The 12,707-nt window shown below is 51.8% G+C and overlaps 1 protein-coding gene across 1 annotated transcript; it reads left to right on the top strand.

Annotated features, from left to right (window-relative positions):
* The first annotated feature begins 5,839 nt into the window (after positions 1–5,839).
* Positions 5,840–10,085, top strand: FAM25A (family with sequence similarity 25 member A). The gene is made up of 3 exons (XM_006767902.2): positions 5,840–6,262; positions 7,705–7,767; positions 9,906–10,085. Exons 1-3 carry the CDS (start codon positions 6,190–6,192, stop codon positions 10,037–10,039), a joined length of 270 nt encoding a protein of 89 aa, XP_006767965.1. The 5' UTR covers positions 5,840–6,189; the 3' UTR covers positions 10,040–10,085.
* The last annotated feature ends 2,622 nt before the right edge of the window (positions 10,086–12,707 follow it).

The following is a 12,707-nucleotide window of genomic DNA, read 5'->3' as shown; positions in this document are numbered from 1 at the left end:
AGAGGAGCACATCTCGGGGGCTACCTTTCCTGTGAAGGAAGGAGGCGGGTGTAAGAGGATGCACCCGGGGCAGGAAGTGCAGGGAGGATGAACCAGAATCCAGAGCCTGGTTCCTCCGGGCGGTGGGGGTGGCAGTGGGAAGAAGGGGGCGCGGCACAGGCAGGAGAGAGGAGAGGACAGGGACAGCTGTCTGAGTCTGTCTGCGCGTAGCTCCGACTTGAAAAAACACAGTATACCCCCCCCCCCCCCAAAGCAAGTGATGAAATAAATGCCTGACTGGCTTCCGCACCGCGAGGCTATCCTTTCCACCACCATTGCAGAAGTCACTTTCCATAAAGCAAGTGATGAAAGCATCTGGAACCGAGTAGAGGAGAATCCGGAACGGAATGCGAACACTAACGAAAGATCCCAACTCTGCTTGAAATGAAGAAAACGGCCACATCAACAGGGTGGGAAAGGAAGGAGAATCCTAAACGGGCCTGCACCGCCGAATGGCGGGATCCGGGATCCGGGAGGGAAAGGCGTCCGCAGGCCATGGCATCGCCCGGGAGCGTCCCAGAGGCGCGCGCGCCGCCTGGAGGGCGCGCCCGGCGGGGGCTGCCTGGTGTTCGGGCCTCAGGCTGCACCGCGCGTCGCTGCACCAACACCAGAGATTAAATCCAGCACCAGCGGCCGCGCACCCACAGGCGCTGGTCCAGGAAGCTGTGCGTACAAGTAGGAGGATGCCTTCTGCAATGGTGGTGGAAAGGATAGCCTCGCGGTGCGGAAGCCAGTCAGGCATTTATTACCACTGCCAAGTGCTGTGCACCGCTCATGCTTGCATGTGCTGTACTTTTTTTATTTTTTTGCTTTAGGCTGCTTATAGTCTCCCAGCCCCACTTGACTCGGAGTCCCCTCTAGACATGGTTTGTCTGTTTGCCCTAAGGCAGCAAAGTGGGTGTTGTCATCTCTTTCTTGTTTTAGGTTGCTGTACTCTGATGGGAGTGGCCACGCAGTAGGCTTGTTTACACCGTATCACCCCAAACACGTGAGGAATGCATTGCACTGTGATGGTAGGCGGCTGCGAGGTCACTAGGCAACAGGAATCTGTCAGCTCCATTACAGTCTTGTGGGACCATCATCACAGACGTGGCCCGTCATTAACCGAACTGTCATGTGTGGCATATGACTGTATTGACTGGATCCTCTAAGGCTAAAGGCAGAAATAACTACATAAATCCTGTAATCTGGCCAGTAAATGTGTTTCTCACAGGATTGTGGGTTAGCAGTTCTGAACCAATATTTATACGACCCCTTATCCATGGAGGGTATGTTCCAAGACCACCCCCCTCCCCCATCGGATGCCTGAAACCACAGGGAGTAATAAATTCTATGTGTGCCATGTCTTTCCTATACACACATACCTTTTCACTCAAAGGGGCACTTTATGGCTTCTCTTCGGCATATTCTAATTGCCAGGACCAGCACTCTCGTGGATATGCTGGGCAGCATGGTGCCACATCATGCTCCTCAGGACAGCATACAATTTAAAACTTAGGAACTGTTTATTTCTGGAATTTTCCATTTAATATTTAGGGCCAAGTTTGGCTATGGGTAACTGAAACCATAGAAAGCTAAACTGTGAATAAGGTGGGGTACTCCTGTATATACTAGAATTAAATGCATAAGTAGATATAATGTATATTATAATTACTGCAGAAAGAAATTACAAATAATGGGAAACACTAAAGTGAATGCAGTGGTGTTGGACTGGAATCTGAGGTATCAATACATACTCATGGTTTGTAATTATAAATACCGATAGATGCAAGTATATATATATATGAAAGGGTTAGTATATATATATAATTTCCTAGATCTATCTGCTGGAAGTTCCTAGGAGCAATGATATCCCAGTAGCAATGAGCATACCTCTCACCCAAATCTTGATCTCTAATACCATTCTCTCATAAAAGGAAGACCTCATAAAAGGAAGCAGAGCTCCAAGGAGAAGTAGTTGACTGTAGAGCTGGAGTGGGGGAAATACAGAATTAGCCTGGAACATCCTTGTAGTGCCAGAAAGTAAGGCAATGCTAAAACAGATTAGATAGATAGATCGATAGATAGGTAAATAGATAGATAGACAGCAAAGATGGGGGGTTATTGAAAGAACACCAGAGCCAAACTGAAGGAGTTTCTAACGGCTCAAGCTGGATTGATTTGAGTCACAAAATAAATAATGATAGTATTGGGTTTTAACCTATAGAATAAGATAAATATTCTATTCATGAATCCATACTGATATGAGTAACTAATGGATTAAAATGAATGTGGAGAATGGGCAACTTTTACTGCAGAATTCTAATTAATTAATTAATGTAGGAAATGGGAAAAAACATCAAGGAAAGAGTCAATCACCACTAGGTAAACACCACAGAAATAATCATTGCACATAGGATCCACTGATGGCCGGCAGTGTGGCTCAGTGGTTGAGCCCTGGGAACATTCCCTCTTGAACTGCATTGCCCAGGCTCCCTCAGCCTCAGCCTCAGCCTCAGCTGATTCGGCTAATGGGGAAATAGCAGTAGGAGGCTGGAGAGGGCGGGGAGAGGGATGCACACCTGCTCCCTCCTTGCTGGACAGGGTGTGATGGTAGCAGTGCTCTGTGCCGAGGGCTGCAGTTCCTGTCCTGTGACCCGCTCCTCCAGGCACTGCTCGCCTTAGGGTCTGTGCAGCCCCTCCCCTGCCCATCCAGGTCCAGAGAGGTGATGACTCCCACTACTGCTGGGCTCTGGCACCTCTCCATCCCACAGCCCTTCCCTTAAGTCTGTCCACTTATGTGAACAATTCCTCTCCTCAGGCGCCTGTGATGCGCCCTCTGATTTTCACCAGGAACCTGGCTGACATGCATGGGTGTGTGGGTATTGCCATGCTGGGGAGCCCTTCTTTGGTGACTGACACACTGTCTCCCGGGTCTGGTCTTGGCCCCCCAGTGACTGGGAGGGGTGAGTGTGTGCAGGAGATGTGGGCTCATAATATACTGTGAGCTCAAATGCATGAAGCAGAAGTCGGAGAAGCGTAGGCAGGATGGACAATCGTGAAACAGGACATCCATGACATCTCCAGTTTGAATCACACAAGAAATCGTCATGCTTTGGACATAAGACAGCCCGAAGTATTTAAGCACTTAAAACAAACAATTCCCCCCTGAATTGCTAATTGCTAAGTTGGTAAATTGCTATTTGAAAAATTGGCTCTCCTTGACTGGATGCAGGCAACTGGTCTTTTGCCAAAGGGTTTTTGAACGAATTCCACACAGAGAATTAGTTAGCTCCTGCCCATGCCTGATTCTCCCTGCCCCAGGGCTGGACTTGACCTTCAGGACTGTGTTCAAGGGTTTCTTCACAGGGGTCCTGCGGGCCAGCGGACCAGGCCCCTTCCGAGGTAGGGCGGTTGGTTTCCTCCTGAGTCATCCTCAACCTCATCCAGGCAGGTAATGTTTCTTTTTAATTTTATATTTCAATTACTTTACGTTCAGTTTTACTTTTAATTTTAGGTGTGCGAGAGGGTAATGTTATTCCTTGTGGGAGTTGCCAGGAATCCAGCCCTGGTCAGCAGGGTCTAGCACCGCACTCCAGTCCCTGCTCCCCCTTAACGCACCGTCCTGGTACGGTGAGCACCGTACTCCAGTTCCAACACACCATGGCCCTAGGTCTCTGGGCAAGGCTGGGTCCAAACAAATCCCAAATGCCAACAGGGAGAGGGCAAGAATCCTCGAGAGGCAAGCTGCACAGAGTGACCTTGTCTGGCCTTGCCCCTGCTCCCTGTCCCTGGCCTCACAGGGTCCCAGAATACAGGCCTTGGTGCTCTGGCCCAGGTGCAAGCCCACTGGGCCTCAGCTCCAGCTGAGACCAATGACCTATCCTGTGAGCCCAGCCCATGGCTCCCTGAGGGTAGACTCTTCCCAGCTAAAAAGCCGGGAGCAGGTTGGAACTGGAGTGCGGTGCTCACACCAGGACGGTGCGTTAAGGGGGAGCAGGGACTGGAGTGCGGTGCTCACACCAGGACCGTATGTTAAGGGGGAGCAGGCTCTCGGGGAGAGGATGGATGTGGTGAGAGCAGCAGCGGCCTGCACGCTGTGGTGGTGCGGGCTCTGGCTGGCATGGGCTCAGTTCTGCTGAGTGGCCGAGTCCTGACAAGGGCCCGTGGAGGAGCCGGTGAGCTCCTGAGGAGAGGGGACTATTAAGTGTATCTCAGGTTTGGGCCTGGAGGGAAAGGGCACAAAGAAGAGCCTGCCGGGTGGGGGACACAGACAACCTCAGAGCAAAGAGGAAAGGGGCTCTGATGGGCCCAGGGAATGTCCCTCTGGGTCTCTCAGCCCAATTCTCACCCGTCTTGTCCCAGAAGTCCCCCACCCATGGTGGCATTGCCTGGCTGCCCTGAGCAGAACATTCTGGTATTTGGCTGTAACCAGGCGAGAACAGAGTTGTGGGACCTGCTTGTGCTCCAAGGCCCTCGCACTCCCGGCCCCTCCAATCCACAGGGTCATCACATACATGGTGGGCAAAAGTCCGGTTACAGTTGTGAGTACGAGGGTCTATTCTTGTGTTAGTATTTAATGTATTATTTTCCATATGAAATACTGGAACCCTACTCGTGCCCCAGCCTGCATATTTGTGAAACTTGCAGGAGCAGCAGTGTTATGTTCTTTTTCTTAAGAAGATATCGTCCCAGTAAGACCAACCACTCCTACCAATGGAGACGCCACCTGTGGCCCAGAGTCCCTGCCGCTCACAGTGCCACTGCTGCCAGGGCTGGCCACAGCCTGGGGGTCACCCAGGACCATGCGGGAATGTGAGAGGGCGGCGCTGGGGACCCGGGCTGGGACGGCCTGGGCCAGGGCAGCTCCGAGGGACGAGGGAACACCCATGGGGGATGCAGCCTCAGAATCCCGCCCCAGGCCTGCACTGAAGGACCTTCCCTCCATGACTCCTGCCCAGGGGTGGAGACCCCCAGCCCATGGCTTACAGGCAGCCTCACACCCTCACTCTTTGGCCCGCCCACTGGTGGGTCAGGCTCACTGTCAAGCAGCCCCTCCTGGCACAGCCGCGCTGACGGGGAGGAACAGGAGTTTACCAGGAGCTTGCACGCATCATCTCAACAACTATTGGTGACATGGCCAGGAAGGCATGCTGTCCCCATTTTATGGATGAGGAAACTGAGGCTCGGGTGGGGCTATTGACTAAGAGAAGGAGCATGTGGCACAGGCTTGAGGCATCTCTCCCGTCCTGAGTAACTGGGGCGGCAGCCTGGCCCCTAAGCCTGTGACTGACTCATCCGGGGCTGGTGGGGCGGCTTCCTGGGGGTTCTTGCCAGGGCCTGAAGCTCCTGGTGGGGGTGTGGCATCCCCATTTCTCCTCTGGGACCTCCTGGCGGGCACTGCTACCCTCAGAGGGTTTTCCCGAGAGACCAGGCCCCGAGTTGCAGGGAGGGCTGCTTCCCGCAGCTGCTGGCTGCCCGGTGCTGGGCACTCAGGTCCCTGAGAGAGCGGGCCCGCTGACCGCCGGCAGGCCTGCCTCGATGCACCCTGCTCGGCTCGAAAGGCACCCCCGGGAGCCCCCACCAGCCCCAGGGAGGCTGAGAGCCACGCTGAGGAGTTGGGCTCTGGGAGTGGGAAGGCAGTGGCCTCCACTCCGCTTGTGTTCTTGGCCTAAGGGGTCCCCCAGGTCCCCAGGTCCATGGAATCCCGAGCCCCTGGCTAGGCCACACAGAGACCCTGAGCAGCAGGCTGGAGCTGCGGCTTGTCTCGCTGCCCCCTGAGCCGGGCTGCGGAGAGCTGGAAGCGGATGAGGCCAAGGCTGCTGCCCATGTCTCTTCCTCCACAGACACTCGGGCCTCTGCCCGGGAGGAGCTGCGAGCCCCAGGCTGACCTGGTCTGGCCTTGGCCCTGCTCCCTGTCCCTGACCCCACAGGGTCCCAGAATGCAGGGCACGGGGTCTCATGCTTCCAGAGGGGCAGTGCCACAGCCAGAGTATGAGGGTGGCCCTGCCCAGCCTTTTCCTCCTGCCAACGCCTGCGCTGACTCACGGCTGACCTTCTAGCTGCCCGGGTGAGGGCTGGTGCCCCAGAGTGCAGCCGCCGCCAGAGCGGCTATAAAAGCACGCTGGCCCGGGCCCCAGCATCTTCCTTGGTCATCACGGTCGCTGCGCCATGCTGGGAGGCCTGGGGAAGCTTGCTGCTGAGGGCTTGGCCCACCGCACTGAGAAGGCCACCGAGGAAGCGGGTAAGGACCTGGGGCTCAGGCACGGGGCTGGGGACCCACTTGCCTGGGCCTGTTTGAAGCTGATCCCCGCAGTTTGGGGGCAGGCCTTGATCCCATGAGGAGCTCTGGGCAATCAGACCCATAAGGATAGGATGGGGAGAGGGTGCAGAAGCTGAGGAGGGCTGTTTGGGGTGAGGCCAGGAGGGTCCCTGTGGCTGAGGGCAGGAGGGAGGCCATCTCAGAGGAAGCCCCTGGTAGGGTGGGGGTGGGGATGGAGGGGAGCCCAGGTGCTGGATGAGCAGCTGGTAGCTTGGACACTTCCCTCTGTAAACCTGGGAGCCTTCCCATCCCAACAGCCTAATTTGAGTATCTCATACAGGCAAAGGAAGGAGGTGTTATTTTTACCTTGACATTAAGGCTGCTAAGAGCTCTCTATTGAGAAACCACATTGCCCACCTATGAACCAGGAGGTTGTGGGTCAATTCCCCGTCAGGGCACATGCCTGGGTTGTGGGGTTGATCCCCAGTGTGGAGTGTGTAGGAGGCAGCCGATCAATGATTCTCTCTCATCATTGATGTCCTAACTCTCTCTTTCTCCCTTCCTCTCTGAAATTAAAAGAAGAAGAAGAAACCACTAAGTCTGATTCTGTTCAGTCAGCCCTGGGGTTTACACAAAGGACATTTTCAATGTTTTGGGCCCCGGAAGCCCTTTTTGCACACAGACGTCAGCAGCTCTGCTGGGGAGGGGATCCAGGTCCACCAGCTGGCATTTAAGTTTGCTGTTGTCTTTCTAAATGGCAGCAAATGTGCCCCTATTTCATTGGTTAACTCTGTGCGGGTGTTGAGAGGCCTGTCTTCACCGACCCTCTCCGTTCCTATGACCCCATTCACAGACAAGGAACCAGGCAGTGGGGGGTGTTTAAGATCAGGGCTAGTTCCTTTGACTCCAATTCCTCCGGTCCCAGCAGGCTACACTCACACTCAACCAACTCCAAGGTGGCACAGTCCCCTCCTCTGGAGGAACGGCTGTGGGGAACTGGTTTTGCTGGAGGAGGCTCTGGACTTGGCATCGGCTGCCGTCTCCATGTCTCCATCTGGTTTGAGGCAGGGGAGCCGCACACCTGAGAGGTGTGATAACCTGGGAAACAGGCTCAGCCTTGGCACCAGTTCCTAGCTGGCAGGAGGGCCTGCTCGTTGGTATTCCAGGCTGCACCAGGCTGAGGGGCATGAAGGGTTCTGTGCTCTTGTCTGCCAAATTCACCTTCTCTCCCAGTAGCCAGACCCTTCCCCCAACATCCTCCTCAAGAAGCAAGCTGAGGGTCCTTCTCTTGAGCCAGCTGGTCCTGGCTGGGGCAGCACCCAGAGCTGCCTGAGCCCTGAGGGGAGGAGGAGCTGCCTGAGCCCTGCGGGGAGGAGGAGCTGCCTAGCGCGGGCTCTCACTCTGGGCTTGTCTTACCTTTTCAGTTCATGCCGTGGAGGGGGTAGTGAAGGAGGTGGTGGAGCATGCCAAGGAGGCTGGAGAGAAAGGTATGGTGGGGGCTGGGAAGGAGGGGAGGAGGGAAGCAAGGGGCTGGGAGCAGCCTGCTCTCTGACTAAGCATGTCCAACCCTGACCCAGATGCTGCACCCTTTCGGATGGTATGCAATTATCACACCATCTGAGGCCACAGAGCCAACCTTACTAAGGCAGGACCCAGCCTGACAGGCCTCTCTGTGGAACGTTGAGAAGACTATTTCACAAAAGGCTGTGCGGCAGCTTGCTGGGACAAGGCATTCAAGACATAAAATTATACACTTATATAAATACACTAGAGGCCCAGTGCATGAAATTTGTGTGGGGCGGGGGGCAGGGGGCCCTTAGTCTGGCCTGCACCCTCTCCAATCCAGGACCCCTCGAGGGATGTCTGACTGTCTCTTGCAATCCAGGATCACTGGCTCCTAACCACTTGCCTCCCTGATCTCCCCTAACTCCTCTGCCTGTCTTCCTGATCGCCCTTAACCACCTCTACCTGCCTGATCGCGCCTAACCACCTCTGCCTACTGCCTGATCACCCCTAACTGCTCCCCTGCTGGCCTGATTGCCCCTAAACACCTCTACATTGCCCCACACCCAGGACCCAGGATTCACTCCTCTGGCCGGTTGCAGGCACTCGGGACCTGGGCTTCCCTCCCTCTGGTTGGCTTAAGATATAACATTCTCTTTCTATAGAAATGTCATGCTTAAAATTATTCTCTATTATAAATTTAGGTTCCCTGGGAGTTGTGAGCAAGATCTCCCATGACAACTTAATGACTGAAATCCTGTTCTCAGTCATTCTGCTGGCCATATCTCTGCAGCATTTGCCCACAATTAGCCTTTCTCTTTTAAAGCCTCAATGACATTCAGTTCTCAAGAGACTTTATTAATTCACTAGAGGCCCGGTGCATGAAATTCATACATGGGGGGCAGAGGAGGGGGTGCCCCTCAGCCCAGCCTGCACCTTCTCCTATCCAGGACCCCTCGGGGGATGTCCGACTGCCTCTCACAATCCGGGACCGCTGGCTCCTAACCGCCCCTGCCTCGCCCCACACCTGGGACCCAGGATTCCCTCCTCCTGCCGGTTATAGGCACCCAGGACCTGGGCCGGCTTTGCCCAGGCTGGCCGCAGCTGCAGGGGACCGTGGGTGGGTGGCTTCGCTCAGGCCGCAGCTGCAGGTGCCTGAGACTGTGTGTTGGGTGGCTTGACCCTCTCCCGGGCCGCAGGCACAGGCACTGGTGCCCAGGACCACAGGGTGGGTGGCTTGTCCCTCTCCTGGGCCACAGGTGCAGCCGCTGGCACTGGGGACTGTGGGGCGTGCAGCTTGTCCGTCTCCTGGGCCACAACCTGACTGGTTCCCATTTCTCTCTCGCGAGCTCATTTGTGCCTGGCTGGTCCCCATTCTTTTCTCCCCAATGTTGAGTGTCTGAGCCTTTACAGCGTGATGGCATGAGGGCATGATGACCATTTGCATATTGGCTCTTTATTATATAGGATATTTACATAAATGTTTGTATGTGTATGTGTACTGTGAGTATAACTATGTAAAAAATATTAAGTACACCTCATGCCTTGCAACAAAATAAATTCCAAGTGAATCAAGGACTTAAATACAAATACATGAAATGATTAAATTGTTAGAGGAGTGCTTAGGAGATTTTAGCATAATCTCAGAGTGGGGTCTTTTTTTAAAAAACTATGACAGAAAACCCAACAACTATAGAGGAAATGCTAGATAAATCTGACAATAATACTTCAAATTTTCCATAATAAAAAAATTAGACTCTCAGCCCAAGAAAAACCACACGCTGAGGGGAAATATTTGTAGTGGAAATGATAACCCAACACAGAAATGGCCAGGAGATAGAGCAGTAGTTCATAGGAAAAGGCATGTGAGCAGGCAGCCACCCTGTGAGCAGGTGTTCAGTCTCACAACTGAAGTCAGAAATGCAAGCTGTTGGGGGAAATAAAACAAAATTTGCACACATTCCTCAGGAGTTCTGTTGCCCTCCACCCCACTGGGCATCCTCCAGGGCATGGCCCAGGAAGACAGCCACATCTCACAGGCCACTGCAGGGAACACAGCCCAGCAAGTGGCCCGAATGCTTACTTTGCTTACCCAGACATTATTCCTCTTTCTTGCTGACAGCCATTGCCGAAGCCTTCAAGAAGGCCCAGGAGACAGGGGACAAAGTGGTGAAGGAAGTCACGGAGACGGTGACCCACACAGTCACAAATGCTGTCACCCACGCAGCGGAAGGCCTGGGTAACCTGGGACAGTGACCACGCCCCAGACTCTTCCTGCATCTCAATAAAGAGCTGTGAAATGGGTACACTGCGCCCTGGACTTATTCCCGGATAATGGGAGCACTGTCTACGTCCTGTTTGGCACCTGCTGGGGCTCAGATAGGTCCCCTGTTGATCAGATGTGGTGCTTTCACAATAAGTGTTACCATCTCAGCAAGGACCTCTTTAAGAATTTCTTGTGTCTGTGCTCCCTTTCTTTCTTTCTCTTTCTCTTTCTTTCTCTTTTTCTTTCTTTCTTTCTTTCTTTCTTTCTTTCTTTCTTTCTTTCTTTCTTTCTTTCTTTCTGTCTCTCTTTCTTCTTCATCTGAGGATATTTTTTCCATTAATTTTCAGAGAGAGTGGAAGGGAGAAGGAGAGACAGAGAGAAACACTGAACACATTGGTTGGTTGCCACCCCCATGCCCATGACCAGGGCTAGGACCCTGTAACTGAGGTATGTGCCCTTGACTGGAATCCAACCTGGGACCCTTCAGTCCACAGGCCAATGCTCTATTCACTGAGCCAAACCAGCTAAGGCTGTGCTACATTTCTTAAAAGAGTCTTTTCCCAGAACTATATGTAGCTTTCAGACACCTCAGTGCTTCAGGAAGCCCACGGGAGGACCATAATTCAGCTTACATATTCTTTGCATTTTCCTTGAAATGTTCTTATAGGATTCAGGAAGATCACAGACCAACCAGATTGACAGGCCAGTGGGACAGGTTCAGACAGCTTTGAGATGCTTCATATTCTGAAAGGGGTGTAGGAGAAACTTGTCTGCTGGTCAGTCACAAAATCAGGCCAAGCAAGAATGAGGCTACATCTTGTTGGCTGTTGAAGCCACTGTCGGATCTCGCTTCTGACACTTGTGTTAGGCCTAATTGGTGGGCAAGAAACTTGTCTTTCCCTCCTTCCTGCCACAAGTGGGTCAGTACCATTAAGGTTAAACATGTGTTTAAGTAGCATTTAGCTTAACATTGGATTTTTAAAAAGGAAATGAGGATGCTACACAGACATGCTCCCTGGACCAAACTGTAATTACAACTAAAATAAATACAAAAAAAATATCATTCTGAACAATCAAATGAAGACTAGATGGATAGAACCCTGATAACCAAGGACAGAAAGTGGACACTGCATACAGACTGGTAGGAAGGGCAGAGGCACAAAAGAGCTGGCCAGACTCCCACAGACAGCAGCTGAAGTTCCAGAGACATATCTCAGGCGTGGGGGGTTGCCACTGAGAACTCTGGGGTCGAATACTCAAGCTGTGCCCCCAGAAGAGACCATCAGAACTGACAAAGGTGCCCACATATTTTCACATGGCTATGAAAAACAGCAGGGTGGCTGTATGGCTGACTGCTGAAAATGCAGTCACCCTCTTACAGGGCCAATTCTGTATGCAGCCACTCACCTTGTGCTCCAGCAGAGGGAGGGCAGAGTGAACTGGAGCTTTGTGAACAAAAGCCAGGGTTGGAGGCTCTGGTGTTAGACTTCAGAAGGCAGGCACCGCTCTGAGGCTTTCCTTTCCCAGAGAGCCAGGTGACACCCTATTGGAAAACTTCTCACCCGACCTGTGGATCATTGCCTGAGGCTAGCAATGACTGAATCCAATCAGTCTGCAGGCAGAGGTGGGTCTTTGCCTGACCTAATTAGTCAGAAACATCATTTGACACTGTCCTGCACAAGAGATTGGAGGCATGGCAGATCCACCTAATACAGGGAGCCAAAATGGAGAGACAAAAAACAAAACAAAACAAAAAACAAACAAACAAAACAAATGAAAGAACAAGAAAATTCTCCAGAAAAAGAGCTAAATATAGCGATAAGAACTTTATCAGACATAGAGCTCAGAATAATGATGGCAAAGGTGCTCAACCACATGAGAAAAGATATAGTAACTATGAAGAATAATATACCACTAATAAAGAACATAGTGGAAGGAATACACAGCAGATTAGGGCAAGCCAAGGATCAGATCAGTGAATTAGAAGACAGGGTAGAAAAATTCACTCAATCAGAGAACCAAAAAGAAAAAAAAAAACAATTAAAAAACAGGAGGAGAGCTTAAGGGAACTTTGGAACAACATGAAACTTAACAAGTCACATAATAGGTGTGCTAGAAGGAGAAGAAAGTTTGCAAAGGATAGAGAATGTGTTTGAAGAAATAATGGCAGAAAACTTCTCCAATATGGTGAAAGAAAAGTCACACTGGTTAAGGAAGCACAGAGAGTCCCAAGCAAGAAGAACACAAACAGGCCCATGTACAGACACATCATAATCAAAATGCCAAAAATTAAAGACAAAGAGAGAATCTTTAAAGACACCAAGAGAAAAGCAAACTTTTACCTACAAAAGAGCTCCCATAGGCTGTCAGCTGTTTCTCATCAGACAACCTACAAAGGAGCTCCCATAAGGCTGTCAGCTGTTTCTCATCAGACGCTCTGGCATGGAATATTCAATATAGGGAATGGCATGGAATATTCAAGGTAATGAAAAGCAAGGATCTGAAACTGAGCTTACTGTGTCTAGCAAGGCTATCATTCAAAATAAATGGTGAAATAAAGAGCTTCCCAGTCAAAAAAAAAACAACAAAAAACAACAGCTAAAGGAGTTTATCACTACCAAACCAGCACTACCAGAAATGATAAAGAGATTAATGTAA

The sequence above is a fragment of the Myotis davidii genome, unplaced genomic scaffold (assembly GCF_000327345.1).
Source record: "Myotis davidii unplaced genomic scaffold, ASM32734v1 scaffold642, whole genome shotgun sequence".
Lineage (NCBI taxonomy): Eukaryota > Metazoa > Chordata > Mammalia > Chiroptera > Vespertilionidae > Myotis > Myotis davidii.
Note: the sequence above shows the minus strand (reverse complement) of the source record. Positions and strands in the feature narration are given on the sequence as shown.